Source organism: Pipistrellus hanaki, assembly GCF_964339955.1.
Source record: "Pipistrellus hanaki genome assembly, chromosome: 2".
Classification (NCBI taxonomy): domain Eukaryota; kingdom Metazoa; phylum Chordata; class Mammalia; order Chiroptera; family Vespertilionidae; genus Pipistrellus; species Pipistrellus hanaki.
Genome location: NC_140504.1, coordinates 172,066,117 through 172,082,184, shown reverse-complemented (window position 1 = coordinate 172,082,184; position 16,068 = coordinate 172,066,117). Strand labels below are relative to the sequence as shown.

General features: G+C 37.6%; 1 protein-coding gene across 2 annotated transcripts in view; it reads left to right on the top strand.

Annotated features, from left to right (window-relative positions):
- The window catches only part of FOXJ3 (forkhead box J3), a 121,687-nt gene that overhangs the window by 12,982 nt on the left and 92,637 nt on the right, over window positions 1–16,068 (top strand). For both annotated transcript variants that reach the window (XM_084874567.1, XM_084874566.1), the window contains exon 2: window positions 14,952–15,012. In XM_084874567.1, the coding sequence (XP_084730693.1) occupies window positions 14,969–15,012 (44 nt within the window). In that variant the 5' untranslated portion in view covers window positions 14,952–14,968. The remainder of the gene's footprint in view (window positions 1–14,951; window positions 15,013–16,068) is intronic.

Below are 16,068 nucleotides of genomic sequence, written 5' to 3'. Positions count from 1 at the left end.
ATAAATAAGTTTGATAAATTAATTGATTATGATCTTATGGATTGAGTTGTGGGTGTACTAAGTGCTTTGGTTTTTTTTTGTTTTATAATTTAGTTCAGCTGATTCAAGAAATTAATTTTAGTCCCCCAGAAGCAACCAAGACCTTAAGTTTACACACAGTAGTTACCTACCAGTAAATAACCTAAAAATAGCATACTGCTTTATAATGAAAACTAGGTTTGGGATCTACTCATGCTTCCATTTCATTATCAGGTTTCTAATAAGAAAAACCACATTGTTAGTACTTCTTTAAGGTACTGTTTTCATCCAGGGACATAGGACTCGTTAATTTCTCTCACTCGTTTGTTCATTTATTCATCACGGGCTATGTCCTGGGCGCTGTAATAGATGCTAAGGATACAAGTAAAAAGACAGAGTCCCTGTCAGAAAAAACACTTAGCTTTTAATTTGGGAGAGACATCACAGAGAGATATTTGGCTTATGGAGATATTCTATAATATCTTGCTTTCTAGTTTTTAACTAGAAAGGCAGAATGACAGCTTGCTTTTTTGAAGAACAATGCATTTAGTGGTGTGAATAGATGGCCTTAAGAGGAGCTAATGGCTTCATAGTTATTTCTCTGACTGCAAAATATTGAAATATCCTTGGTCTAAAAAATTTCCTTATGTAAGGAGCATTTCTTATTGAGGCAGATAATCTGTGCATTCAAATTTATATCAGAGTTGTTTTGGGAGTGTTATTAAGAAACCTCTGTTGACTCTTCTAGGATGGAGACTAGTGTCTTTTTTGTGTTCTTTCCACTGTACATGACACATAATAGTAAATGAAAGAATTTGATGTTTAAGTTTAATTTTAAGAACTTTCATATTGATATAAATGTACCCAAAGTTACTTTATGTCTAATAGTTCCTAGATTGTTAAGAGGTGATAAACAACTTAAACATTTGACCTAGAGTCAGTCATTTGGCTACTTTTAGAACGACTGTAGTCACTGACAACTGTAGTCTGCTTGTGGAGATGAAATTTGCTTCAAACTTCATCTTTTCCCCCCAATCCTTCTCTATAGAGATTAGTAGAGACCCAGTTTGCCTTTTTAAACAAAATAATCCTTCAAATATTTGAATGTTGTTATTCATTTAGCAAACATTTCTTGCACCTAACATGCAAGACACCCTCCTGGGCATTGTGAAAAATCCAAAGCTAATCAAGAGGCATAGGCTGTTCCCAAAGAACTGATACAGAGAAAAAGCATGGTTTGTTGAAAAGAGAGTGCACGATATTTCCTTACGATAATCAAGAAAGCTTCATGGAGGAATAATGTTTGAATTAAGATTAGTGATGGGGCATTCTAGACTGAGAGCATAATAAAAAATCTAGAGAATGAAGAAACCCAGTAATGTAAGTTAGAGGAGTAGCCAAGAGGTCCAGGTTGGCTGTTTCACAAACTACATTTCAGGATATTAAAAATATTGTATCCATAACACCGGGAGGAGTGTATGGCAAATCATTGGGGCTCAATAAATATTTGTTGAATGAATAATGAATAAATGATCACATTTGGGAAATACTGAATTTCCTCTTCTTGAAGAATCACAAATCACAATTTAGGACATTGAACACTGATAAGTCCTTTAGAGGATGAAATACTGGCTTATCTGAAACTTATTTGACTATGGAATGCCTGTTAATTTTTGAAATCCTCTGGAAAATATTATTGGATTCTCTATGATAGAGATGGCATGGGAGGCTGGGAAGTGGTTTCTTCTCCAAACTAAACACACTCAGTTTCTTTAGCCATTTAACACTTGGCATTTGGGTTCTAAACTTACTAGTCTGATATCCCTCCTTGCAATCATTCTAGCTTGTAAGTGTTCTTTAAAATGAGATGCTCCAAATAGAACACAATATTCCATCTGTGAATTAAGCAGTGAAGAGGACATGGGACTGTATATCTTCTTTGGATCTGGATAATATTCTTCTAATGAATTCTGAGATTGTATTTTGTTTCTTTTTAAAAAAAAATATATTTTATTGATTTTATACAGAGCGGAAGGGAGGGAGATAGAGAGTTAGAAACATCAATGAGAGAGAGTCATTGATCAGCTGCCTCTTGCACACCCCCTACCGGGGATATGCCCACAACCAAGGTACATGCCCTTGACCGGAATCGAACCCGGGACCCTTCAGTCCCCAAGCCGACGCTCTATCCATTGAGCCAAACCGGTCCCGGCATGTATTTTGTTTCTTATTAGCAGCTGAGTCATTTTCTTGGCTCATAATAATTTCTCATATTAATTTACAAGAAGTTCTTTGAGTAGATTCAGAGAGATTTCCTATTAGTAGAGCTAATAAATGAATGCCTGTTTTCTTCTGATCGAGTCCAGGCTGTTTTCTCAGAAGTACCAGTCATTCTTAAGCTTCCTGAAATCTGAGAAATAAAAGGAAAAGAGTTAATTGTACAATGCTGGATTTGACCAAGTAACAAAGTAATATCAAAAGTCCTACTGCATTGCTGAGTATATTCAAAAGTAGGTAAAATACAGTGATTTGCTATATCCCTCAGAGTCAACTATTATTAAGATATTTACCAATGTGTCTCAACTATTTTTTGCTTAAGTATTCTATTTTTTTTAAAGAGGAAGCAGTCTTTTTGTTTTTTACAGCATACACATTTTTTATTGATCCCAGAGAGGAAGGGAAAGGAAGAGAGAGAAACATCAATGATGAGAGAGAATCATAGATTGGCTGCCTACTAAAGGTCCCTTATTGGATCAAGCCCACAACCCAGGCATGTGCCCTTGACTGGAATAGAACCTGGGACCCTTCAGTCCACAGGCTGATGCTCTGTTCACTGATCCAAACCAGCTAGGGCTGCCTAAATATTTTATTTTATTTTTTAAAATTTAATAAATCTTTATTGTTCAGATTATTACAATAGTTTATCTGCCCCTCCACCCATTCCCACCCCACCCTCTGCCCTTACCTCCCCCCCCATTGTCCTCAGCCATATGTGTATGATTTTAGTTCAGTCTCTTCCTGTACCCCCCACACCCATTTCCCCCTGATAATTATCATTCCACTCCCTTTCTTTGCCCCTGATTCTATTATATTCACCAGTTTATTCTGTTCCTCAGATTTTTAATTCACTTGATTTTCATGTTCACTTGTTGATAGATATGTATTTTTTCATAATTTTTATCTTTACCTTTTTCTTCTTCTTAAAGAATACCTTTCAGCATTTCATATAATACTGGTCTGGTGGTGGTGAACTCCTTTAGTTTTTTTTTTTTTTTTTTTTTTTTTTTTAAATCTGTGAAGCTCTTTATCTGACCTTCGATTCTGAGTGATAACTTTGCTGGGTAGAGTAATCTTGGTTGTAGGTTCTTGCTATTCATCACTTTGAATATTTCTTGCCACTCCCATCTGGCCTGCATAGTTTCTGTTGAGAAATCAGCTGACAATCATATGGGTGCTCTCTTGTAGGTAATTGACTGTTTTTCTCTTGCTGCTTTTAATATTTTCTCTTTGTCTTTTGCTCTTGGCATTTTAATTATGATGTGTCTTGGTGTGGTCCTCTTTGGATTCCTTTTGTTTGGTGTTCTGTGCGCTTCCTATACTTGTAAGTCTATTTCTTTCACCAGGTGGGGGAAGTTTTTTGTCATTATTTCTTCAAATAGGTTTTCAGTATGTTCCTCTCTCTCTTTTTCTGGCACCCCCATAATTCTGATGTTGGTTCACTGGAAGTTGTTCCAGAGGCTTCTTACACTATCTTCAAATTTTTGGGTTCTTTTTGCTTTACTTGCTGAGTGTCCTTTGCTTCTTTGTATTTCAAATCTTTGACTTGAGTCTTGCATTCCTCTAGTCTGTTGTTGGGTCTCTGTATAATATTTTTTATTTCAGCCAGTGTATGTTTAATTTCTAGTTGGTCCTTTTTCATGTCCTCGAGAGCCTTGTTAAATTTATCGGCCTTTTCTAGGAAATTCTTGAAAAACCTTATAACTGTGATTTTGAATTCTATATCCAGTTCTCCATCTCTTTCATTTGTGGTCTGTTTCTTTGACTCAGCATTTTTGTTGCTTCCCCAAGTTGGTAGGGTAGCTTTGTATGCTAGGTTTCCTATATGGCCCGGTGGGTCAGCCTCCCCAGTTACCTGAGGTGGACATTCTTGGTGCTCTCCTTTGTGGACTGTGTGCACAGCCTTGTTGTAGTTAAGTCTTAATTGTTGTTGGTATCAATGGGAGGACTGACCTCTAGGCCAATTGGCTGTATCAGCTGTGTCTACACCAGAAGACCTTCTGTATTGTAGACAGCCTTATAGGACCAGAGTTGCGAAATTGCAAAAGCCTCTGGGCTCAGCTTGGATGAGGCGGAGTCTCAGGGCTGAGCTGGCAGTCTTGGCTTCCTTTCAGCCCTGCCCTTGGTCATGTGCCTCCAGGCCTCTGCGTTCCACGGATCCTCTGAGTTTCCGCCTGACAGTCCAGATTCCCCCTGTAAGCGTGGGTCCTCCAGAGGCTTGCAGGGAACTGGGTTTCAGTACAGTTGGAACTGGGATTCAGTGCATTCAGGAGCTTCCGACTTCTTCCGCTTTGGAAAGCCTGCAGCAACTTCCTCAGTCAGACCTCTCTGCGCGCACTCACCTGCACACACCTGCAGTCCCCTCCCCTCGAGTCTCTGAGTCTTTGAGTCTCTGTGTGCCTTTCTTTACAGTCCAGACTCCACCCGTATGAAGCTGGGTCCAAGAGTTGTCAGCTGGAGCTAGGGTTCAGCGCAGTCAGACCTGGGGTACAGTGCAGCTGGGGGTTTCCATTCCCCTCTGTCAGCCAGGCACTCTGCCACCCTTCCTCTCTGTGCACACGTCTCTGTACCTCAGCGACTTTGCAGCTCTTCTGATCCATGAGCTTTTCTCTTTCCTTCTACTTGTAGAATTCCCACTCATCCAGCTTTCCTGTGGTTTTGGATGATGTCTGTTCTGTCTTTTAGTTGTTTTGAAATTGTTGTGCATGACAACAGGTTAGGTGCTTACCTAGGCTGCCATCTTTGTTTTCTTCTGCTTCAATATTTCCATCTCATAGTCTTTTCACCCTTACAAACTTCAGCATGCATCTACAAAAAATATAGACATATTTCTATATAACCACATGCCATCATTGTACCTAATAAAATTGACAATATTTCCTAGGTGTCATCTAATATGATTTCATAATAAAATGTTCACAGTTGTTTTAACGTGTATATTTACAGCTGTGTTTTTTTCTTTTCTTTTTGAATTTTGATTTCAGAGAGGAAGTGAAGGAGAGATAGAAACATCAGTGATGAGATAGTATCATCGATGGGCTTCCTCCTGCATGCCCCCTACTGGGAAGCAGGCTGAAACTCTGGCTTGTGCCTGGAATCGAACCTTGACCTCTGGTTCATAGGTCGATGGGCAGGCAAACATTTTGAAATATTTATTATGCACAAAATGTGTCAGGTGTTGTGGGACATAGAAAGGTTAATTTGACTTGTACCTGGAACAATGGTAGAGATAGAAAGAACATGAAGCAGATTATTTACTTTCTGGTCAGGCTTTATTATATAGTCACGCCCCTTCTCGCTTCCCCAAAGCTGCCAGTTGCAAGTTCTTTATCCATTACTTTAATTATGTCCTGATCAGGGATTCTTTTGAATCAATTCAAACTAAACTGTTTTTGGCCTGTTACTCACTGGTTCTGTTAGCTCCCCTTTTAATTAAAGTGGAACTCTTCAAGGCACAAACATCCTTTTTTTCTTTTACCAAGTTTACATTATTGTGTAGAATTTTCATTTTTCAAGATAATGGACATTTTGGGAGCAGAAAGCTTGTCTTATTTTTCTGTATAGTACTGGAAAGCATAGTAAGTACTCCTGGTACATATGCCAGTGGGCTCTTACTGTCTACTACCCTCCCAGTGTCAGCAGAGCTTCTGCCAGGTAAGGGTGAGTAATCTAGGTCTGGGTCTCTTCTCTTACCCAAAAGCCTCCTTTAAAAATATATTTTATTGATTTTGTACAGAGAGGAAGGGAGAGAGATAGGGAGTTAGAAACATCGATGAGAGAGAGTCATCGATCAGCTGCCTCCTGCACACCCCCTACTGGGGATATGCCCACAACCAAGGTACATGCCCCTGACCGGAATCGAACCCTGGACCCTTCAGTCCCCAAGCCGACGCTCTATCCATTGAGCCAAACCGGTCTCGGCCCAAAAGCCTCCTTTAACAAAGCCAATTTAGTAGTCTAAAACAGATGACAGATACATGCTTCACATGTTGCCACTTCCCCATCACCGTGTGCAAACTACTAATTGCTGGTTGTATTTAGACATGACCTTATGAAGTGTAGCATTTCAGGCAGCCACTACTATGGAGCATAATTGACAAAATGATATGAATCTTTTTTGCTATCCTTCTTTTAAACCAATAGCTCCCAAAGAAGTTGTGCATAAGAATCACCTGAGATACTTTTTTAAAAAGAAGTATATTTTATTGATTTTTTTTTACAGAGAGGAAGGGAGAGGGATAGAGAGTTAGAAACATCGATGAGAGAGAGACATCCATCAGCTGCCTCCTGCACACCACCCACTGGGAATGTGCCCGCAACCAAGCTACATGACCGGAATCAAACCTGGGACCTTTCAGTCTGAAGGCTGACGCTCTATCCACTGAGCCAAACCGGTTTCGGCCTGAGATACTTTTAATTAATAGATTTCCTAGGTTTTACCCTAGACTCTTGAATCAGGATTTCTAGGAATAGGATAGAAAAGATTCTTATAAAGTTGACAGTTTGTAGACTGGCTTTGGGGACCAGACATGTACTTTTATTTTGTTAAATAGCACTAGCAGTGGAGAGGATAGCCTCCCATCTTTTCAGCTGCAGAATAGCATGTTATTTCTCTGATGATTAGTGTGTTCTCTATGTTCAGTTTACTTTCCAGGGATGTAGTAGGATCTCTTACTTTGAATTATACCGGGCAAAGCATATGAATCAAATGCCCAAGATAAAGATACAGGATATTGAGAGGTGGCTTTCTAAATATAACTGAGCTTAAAATTAAAGCCTTCAGCCATCTGAAAGCTTATTCTCCTTGTAAATATTTTTAAAAGTTTAAAATGGAAGAGCTCAACATTTTTGTATGGGATATTTTTTGAAAATTTTATATATATTTAATAAAGGTCTTTTAAATATGTAATATGTCTTCATTTCATATATCTTTGTTAGATTTTCCATAAAAATAAATGTAAAAATTGGAAAAAAATTTTTATTAGTCCACATGGTGTGATTTTGGGACTGGAAATTGTGGTTAAGTTATTGAGCAAAGTGCAGAGACTGAAGCTTAAGGATTATCCAGTGAGTTAATGACAGAGCCAGAAATAGAATCCAGTGTTATTTGCTTGGGTTATGATTTGGTTTGAAGAGGGTGGCCTGTGATCTGTTTACATAAATTGCAGGAAGTAAGGTTTGGGGTTTGGAAGAAGTTACAGCTCTGTCATGTTTGGCCAAGAATCTCCCCTCTCCCACATTAACCACATATTTTATTGACACCAGTCCTAAATTGTAAGGGTAAAGAGGCATGGGCACACTGGCTGGGCACACTTAAAAACAAAACAAAACAAAAAAAAGAACCATAAATGTATCTTCATTGGGTGTCTCTAAGTAGTACGCAATATGGTTTGGAAATAATGGATTCCACCAGAAAACAAACTTTCCTGATCCACTATTGGTTCATGGGGTATTAGATTTGAAAATAGTTGCTATAGTAGAGTTGCTTACTGGTGACATTATTACTTTTACTCTTTTCCCTTTCTGTTCCAGTTTAGAAGATATTTCTATCTCTCCCTCTCCCTTTTTTAAATTAATAAAAATAATAAAAAATACCTATAATAATAAAAGCATAATATGCAAATTGACTGAATGGCTGAACAGTGGAACAACCATCTGGACAACCTTCTGGACGAAACTAGGGCTGTGAGGGCCAAGGCAGCTGGGACTGTGAAGGCCTACTCTTGCATTATTTTACATTTTCACTAACAATGTTTGAGAGTTTCAGTTTCTCCACATCTTTGCAACTCTTATTATTGTCTGTCCTTTTGATTATTGCCTTCCTAGTGGATGTGAAGTGGTATCTCATTGTGTTTATTTGCATTTGCCTAATGACTAATTAGGTAAGAACATCTTTTCATGTACTTAATGGACATTTGCATATCTTTTTGGAGAAATGTCTATTCAAATCTTTGCCCATTTTTTTTTTCAGCCACATGCTCTACCTTGAGCTATATCTTCAAATCTTTACCTTTTTTTTTTTTTTTTAATGGGATTGTCTTTTAATATTGTAATATAAGAGTTCTTTATATAGTCTGGATACCCAGCTTGCCTTTTAACTGCTAATTGGTCCTTCATTATTTGCTTAGAGGCAGAGAGAAGTAATAGGTACAAAGACTATTAAAAAGACCTGGTGAGTTTTCAGTGAGACCTTAGTTTTTCTTATTTTTAACTTACTCTCTTTTTCCACTCTTGAGAAACCTAGTTAGTTCGTTCATTGAACAAATAGACTGCTGACTAATGGCAGATTTGGGGGACATAACAGAGAACAAAAGTTCCTGCTTGTGTGGAGCTTGCATTATAGCTGGGGAGAAACAGTTAACAGAAGTCATATCAGATGGTGAAAAAAAGCAATGAAGAATGAAACAGAATACAGTGTGATAAAGGTTCTAACATATTCTTCACCTTTCCTGATTACTTAAACCCGTGGTTGGCATTACTTAAACCTGTGGTCGGCAAACTGCGGCTCTCGAGTCACGTGCGGCTCATGGGCCCCTTGAGTGTGGCTCTTCCACAAAATACCACGGCCTGGGTGAGTCCAGTTTGAAGTGGCGTTAGAAGAAGTTTAAGTTTAAAAGATTTGGCTCTCAAAAGAAATTTCAATCATTGTACTGTTGATATTTGGCTCTGTTGACTGAGTGAGTTTGTCGACCATAGTTTCAACTTATATTACTCTCTTTGCTCTGTTGGACCTTATTGTCCTTTCCATTTATTTTCATCCTATACATCTGAGCTAAACTTTAATTTCCCTCTGGCTCCTAATTCTCAATCCCCCTGAAGTCTAACTTTGGATCTCACTAGTCCACAAAACTACCTTCTATTATTAATAATCTTCTATTAAAGGTCATTATTATCATCTCAGTTTATGATCTATGTGTAACACTGTTACCTTTCTTCCCATTAAATCTCTTGTTCTTTCCAGTATGATAATTTTATCAAGTTCTTTTTAAACTAGTTCCCTTTCTCTTAATTATCTCAAGTTTGGCCTCTCTTCTTTTAATATTCCTGTGGTGAATTTTGTTCATTCTCACATGATTTTAATTGCTTTCTGAGAACATATGTCTATGAGATCTCACTTAGCTCATGCTGCACCACTGCTTTCAAATTTAGCTAGTGGAGCTGAGATGAACAGCTGATGCTACTCATGGAGCAGGATTCTTTTCCCTTTACTCCTTCCTTGGGCGATTTCTCCTGTTAAGGCTGATTAAGACAGGTTATTTCCATGACTGCTTTAATATTTACCTGTGACTGTTAACAATTCACAATCCTCAGTCAAGTAATCTGAGTCAGAGGGTTTATTCCTTCATTGATGCTAGTGCATTTTATTTATTTATTTATTTATTTATTTATTTATTTATTTATATATTTTATTGATTAAAAAAAATATTTTTTATTGATTTTTTTACAGAGAGGAAGGAAGAGAGATAGAGAGCCAGAAACGTCGATGAGAGAGAAACATTGACCAGCTGCCTCTTGCACACCCCCTACCGGGGATGTGCCAGCAACCAAGGTACATGCACTTGACTGGAATCAAACCAGGGACCTTTCAGTCTGCAGACCGACACTTTGCTACTGAGCCAAACCGGTTTTGGCGCATTTTATATTTTTAAGTCTTTTGAAATGTAGGGCTGAGTTCAGAACTTAAAAAAAAAAAAGGAATAGTCTTTAGATTTCCAGTGCTATAGCATTTACTTTAAACCAACTTTTAATTCTTCCTTTTGTCTGGTATTAGGGTGGTGTTTTCATTCAAGCTACTGTCACAGTGAAGCATGAATTTTTCCTTTTATATAGAGGAGGAAATTAAGCCTTATATAAATTAACAATATACTCATGGTCACAATGGGGATTCTAATCTAGGTAGGTCTTGACTCAAATAATGAATGCTTTAAGTTCTTTGTAGACTATAAAGCATTATATCTCTGTTGGTGGGAGAGGGAAGAGCTCATAAGAATTACTTGGGAGCTTTTTCAAAATACTTGGCCCCATTTCACCTTCTGCTCCCAAATAATGCATTATTACACAACTTAGTCTGTTAAATACCTGCTTCCTAAATGTGATAGTGTGTGACTCAGTTTAATATACACTCAAAGACTGCTTATATTAAAAGAAATTTCATATTCTGTTGATGATGGGATTTAATACATTAAATTCTATTAGAGCAAACCCATCAATGAATGACTGGTTTTACTATTCATTCTGGTTGTGTCACTCATCAACATAAACTTCCTTGCATGTTCACATTCAAAGGATTTAGAGAAAAAGCTACTAGGTGTTGTTGGCACCAGCTTAAACTGTATAAATTATGGATGTAATTGAATGAGTTAATGTAATTGTTTAACTGTAGTTTGCTCCAGAGATGCAAGCTTGTAATTTGGAGGACACTATGACTTCATTGTGAACCTTAGCCTTTTCTTGTGAGATTTCCATGTTGCTAGTCATTTGCCTGGTCAGGGAGAGAAGATTGGCATTATGTTTGTTCTTTTAGTTAACCAGCCTGGGGTTTACGACACCATTTAGCAGCAGCAATGTAGATTAAAATGAAAATAGAAAAACTAAGACATTGAGACTAGGACACATTAGAAAAATATCAATAGTTAGGAACTAGAGTTGGTAGTGAATGGTAACTAATTGGGGGTCCTAAAGATGTTGATGTGGGGGATTCAATATATAAGAAAGATCCTTTTCACCTTGGCTGGTTTGGCTCAGTGGATTGAGTGTCGGCCTGTGGACTGGGGGGGTCCCTGGTTCGATTCTGGTCGGGGGCATGTACCTTAGTTGCGGGCACATCCCCAGTGAGGGGTGTGCAGGAGGTGGCTGGTCGATGTTTCTCTCTCATTGATGTTTCTAACTCCCTTCATCTCTGTAAAAGATCAATTAAAAAAAAAAATTTTTTTTTTAAAGAAAGATTCTTTTCTATTGCCTGAATTCTGAGTTGACTGAGTAATAAAACAAGAACCAATAGATGATAAATGAAATATTACTGTTTGTACAGTTGGTTTTTTATTGAGATAAAAATTCACATACTATAAACTTCACCATTTTTAAGTGTATCGTTTGGTAGTTTTATGTTAAATGTTTTTATTTGCAAGGTTGTACAGCTATCACCACTATCAAATTTCAGAACATTTTCATCACGCCCAAAGGAAACCTATTAGTAGTCACTCTTTTCCGCACCATCCCTCATAGGTACCCCTTTCCTCATCTCCTGGCAACCACTAATCTACTTTTCATCTCTAGGATTTGCCTGTTGTGAATATTTTAAATAAATGGAATATGTGGCCTTTTGTGTATGACTTTTTTCATTTAGCATAAGGCTCTCAAGGTTTATCAGTGTTAAAGTGGGCTTCATTTAAAAAAATACATATTTTTTCTTGGTGAGGAAGAGGGAGAGAGAGATAGAAACATAAATGATGAGAGAGAATCATTGATTGACTGTCTCCTGCACACCCCACACTGGGGATCGAGCTTGCAACTAGGGCATGTGCTCTGACTGGGAATTGAACCATGACCTCCTGGTTCATAGGTTGATGCTCAACCACTGAGCCACGCCTGCGGGGCTGGGCTTCATTCCTTTATGGCTGAATAGTATTCCATTTTATATTATGGATATTGTATAGATATGCCACAGTTTGTTTATCCATTTATCAAATGATGAATATTTGATTAATTTCTACTTTTTGGTTGTTATGGATAATGGTGTTATAAATACTGTGCAGATTTTTGTAAACTTTTAAATTATTTTGGGGAAACACACACACACACACACACACACACACACACACGTACATATGTATCCCTTAGAGCAGTGGTTCTCAACCTTTCTAATGCCTTGACCCTTTGATACAGTTCCTCATGTTGTTGGTGACCCCCAAACATAAATTTATTTTTTTGCTACTTCATAACTAATTTTGCTGCTGTAAATGAACCGTAATGTAAATATCTGTGTATTCCGATGGTCTTAGGCTCTACAGCAGCAGTTCTCAACCTGTGGGTCACAACCCATAGGTTGAGAACCGCTAGCAGGGCCAACTAAGACCATCAGAAAACATGGTGATAAGGGTGATATCCTATCTAATAAAGAGGGAATATGCTAATTGACTGCCACGCCCTCAAAGATGGCCGGGCCCACAGCCACAAGTTGGTGGCACACAGTCCCCTCACCCCTGCCGGGGCAGCAGGTACGTGGCCCGGCCGCTCCCCATGCCTGCCTCCAGAGTCCCCCAGTCCCCTCAGTCCCCCAGCCGCCCAGGGCTGGCCTGAGGCTCAGCTTACCAGTGCCGGCCGAGGCTTGCACTACCGGCAGTGACAGCAGCAGAGGTTCGTGATGGGGCATTGCCTTCCCCTGATTGTTGGGTTGCTTCCCTCCCCTTGAAGGCTCCTGGACTGTGAGAGGGGACAGGCTGGGCTGACGGAACCCCCCCTCCAGTGCATGAATTTTCATGCACCAGGCCTCTAGTCATAGAAAATTGTAGAATATGGCTTAGTTTTAAAAGCCAAATAGTCTAACTTACCATATTCTCTCATTCACACATAAGAGAACCTAATATAGACCATGGTACAGTCACCTGATATCTATCTAGACTAGATTGTTAGACTCAGCAGAGCAGGCACACCCATATTGCTGCCTTACAGAGTCCTGTAAGTTATTTATCTCTTTGAGGAGTGGGTTAAGTGCTCAGGAGTATTTAGAGAAGTCAGTCATTCTTCATAGAAATCAAAATTTGAAAAGAAGTGTGCTACTCTAACAAAAAAAATGAAAGCCATTTTGTCACATTAGAAAATATATCATAGAAAGACAATAAATTCAGTTTGGGACATGATAAATTTGGGATTTCTAGTTGGGCATGTTAGATATTTATGTTTGGAGATCAGGAGATATATAACTGCTGGAGATACAGATTTGAGGTTCATCTGCATGCAGGCAATTGAAACACAGGAGTGAATAAATCACCCATAATTAAAACGGTAGAGAAAAGAATAGTAATTCCCATATCTAAGTCTTGAGGTGTTGGTTTTTCCAACTGAGTAACTCTTTTCTGAGTTTTGAGATTTTTGATTTTGAATTTGTAACTTTTGGAACCTTATTTGTGGGAATTCTTCCAGGCTGAGATCAAAGCAGATTCCTCAGAGGATTGGCATTTGCTTCTATCAAGATTGGGTGGGGGACACTACCAATCTAGAACTACCCTAAACAGAATTCTAAATACAAAGCTTTTTAAACCATAATTAGGTGAGAGTCAGCTTATTGTTGTGAATATCAGGGGAAATTCTGTTGAATGCTATCTTGGCCCCTCATTCCTTCCCTAGCACTCAATGCCAAGAGTAAGAAGCAGTTTTCCTTGCACTTCTCTTGGGTAACACCTGGACTTTGCCTTTTGCCTCTGTACCTTGGGCCCCAATAGGTTTTGGAATTGCAAGCTGATATTCATTGGGTTTGGCAAAATGCCCTGAAGGTGAATGAAAGCCAGTTTCTTTTCTCTGAATACTTTTCTGATTTTCCTTTCTTAGTCTTTGGCCCTTGATCATGCTTTATTTTATCCATTGTTTGTTATTTTAAAGTTTTAAAAATATTTTATCTAGTGTTTGTTATTTTCAGTGGCATGTTGATCAAGCTATCTATTCTGTCCTTCTGGCAGAAATAGAAATGTCTTGTCTGTCTTCAGGGCATGCAGGGACAGTTGGATGCAGGGAATTCAGTAAACCTCTAAATCAAAGGTTATAAACTTGGGTCAAAATCCAATGTTTGTTTGGCCCACATAGCATTAAGAAAATAAAAATCAGGAGATTTAAATAAAAATTTGGATAACTTACTTCTCTTGAAAAAATTAGGAGAACTTACAATATTGGGCTTGCAATCCTGTTTAGTAACAATTTTCTAGAACTAGGAATAGCAGCTGATTTCTTCAGAGTGAACATGTTTTCTTTAGTTGGTCATAATCTTCACCAGTTGTGTAACGTATGCATATGTATACACATACTTATTTCAATTTCTCTCATTCATGTTATCTGTAGACATTTGTGAATCATCCTTGTGCCCAGTAGTAGTGCTAATAGACAATTTCACATTTGTTCATTGATTTATTTAATTCCTACATTAAACCTGCAATTTACTCCTGATGAATAAATAAAGATATATAGGTGGTATTACTGTCAAGTTACAGATGAAAAACTGAGGTTCAGTGAGGTTTTATATAAATTCTTTAAGGTCTCATAGTGTCACAGTTAGAATTTGACCCTAGAACTGTCTTATTCAATACTTTGTTTCAGTGCTGTTCTTAACTTTTTTTTTTTTAAAGCAATGGGATTATTTCAGTGAATCTTAGTGAAGTCCGGATATAAAGCCAAAAAGGATAGCACTACTTAAATTGAAGAGTAGATGGGTGGGGGACAATTATGTGGAAATGAGAGTCTGCATGTTCAACTCTTTGGTAGCCTTTAGGCATCTTTAGGAACTCCTGGGATTCTGCTAAACAGTTTGGACACACTCTGTATAACATAAGCATAACAATTTGTTAAATTTTTATGAGCTTTCAGAATATTTTAATTAGAATTGTAACATGGTTTATAGTTTCATTTACTTTGGAGCATCTCATAAATAATTCTTCTCTATTTTTCAGATTCTCTTTGTGGCCAGATGGGTTTGTATGGACAGGTTTGTCCATCTGTAACTTCATTAAGGTGAGTGCTCCTCTTTTTCTTTACTGGAGCATGTAACATTTTATTTGGGAGATATTTTTATTTACAGAAATATTTGTGGTAATGTGATTTGGATCTTAAGTTTTACTTGAGGAATTTACGTATGTTCTTATACATGAAATAATATAATTTTATACTTTGTTATTTCTTTTTTTAAAAAATTTAATCCCTTTACTTGTTTGAATTAGAAAATACAGAGTAAATATTGGTTGCCTTTGTAGCAGATTATTAAATGAAATTAGATGCTACTTTTAATTTTAACCTCTTTCTAAAGGAGAATGTAAATATGTTACCTAGGTAAACATGTTACCTAATGTAAAATAGAACTTAGGAACTAAGTTATATACAACACAGTAGTTTTAGATTTTTTGAAGTTGCCAAATCCTTTACAAATTAAATTCTATGTGAAATCCAGTGAATAAAACAGATAAATGTGGGACTTTTCTGCTGGCTTAGGTTACCATTTTTAATCCTCACATTTATCCCTGAGGGATTGCTGCAGTTCCCAGAGTACAGATTGATAAAATAACCTAAATCTACTCTATTGAAATCTTTCAGACTAGAATATGAAGTGTTTTTGGCAACACCTACCAGTTGTGTGTAGTATTGCAGGTACTAGTACCATTTATTCATTCAGCATGTTGAGCACCTAATATGTACTAAGGCACTATTCTAAATGTTGGGCTACAGAAGTGAACATAGCAGATAAAAATCCTATAATTATGGAATTCACATTCTGGTGAAGGGACAATTAATGAGCAAGATAAATAAGTATATGTTAGTGACTAAGGGTTAAGGTGAAAATAAAATAGAGAAGAGGAATAGGAAATACATTTTTCTTTGTTGTTGTTTTTCTCTTTTGTACTTTAAGATAGAGTAGCTATGGAAAGCTTTACTGAAAAGGTGACATTTGAATGAAGACCTGAAAGAGAGATGGAATGAATCTTATTTTGGATATATGGAAGATGTGCATTCCAGGTAGAGGGAATTCAGGAAGGCCAAGGCAGGAGACTTACTTGTCTTGTGTGTTGGAGGTCA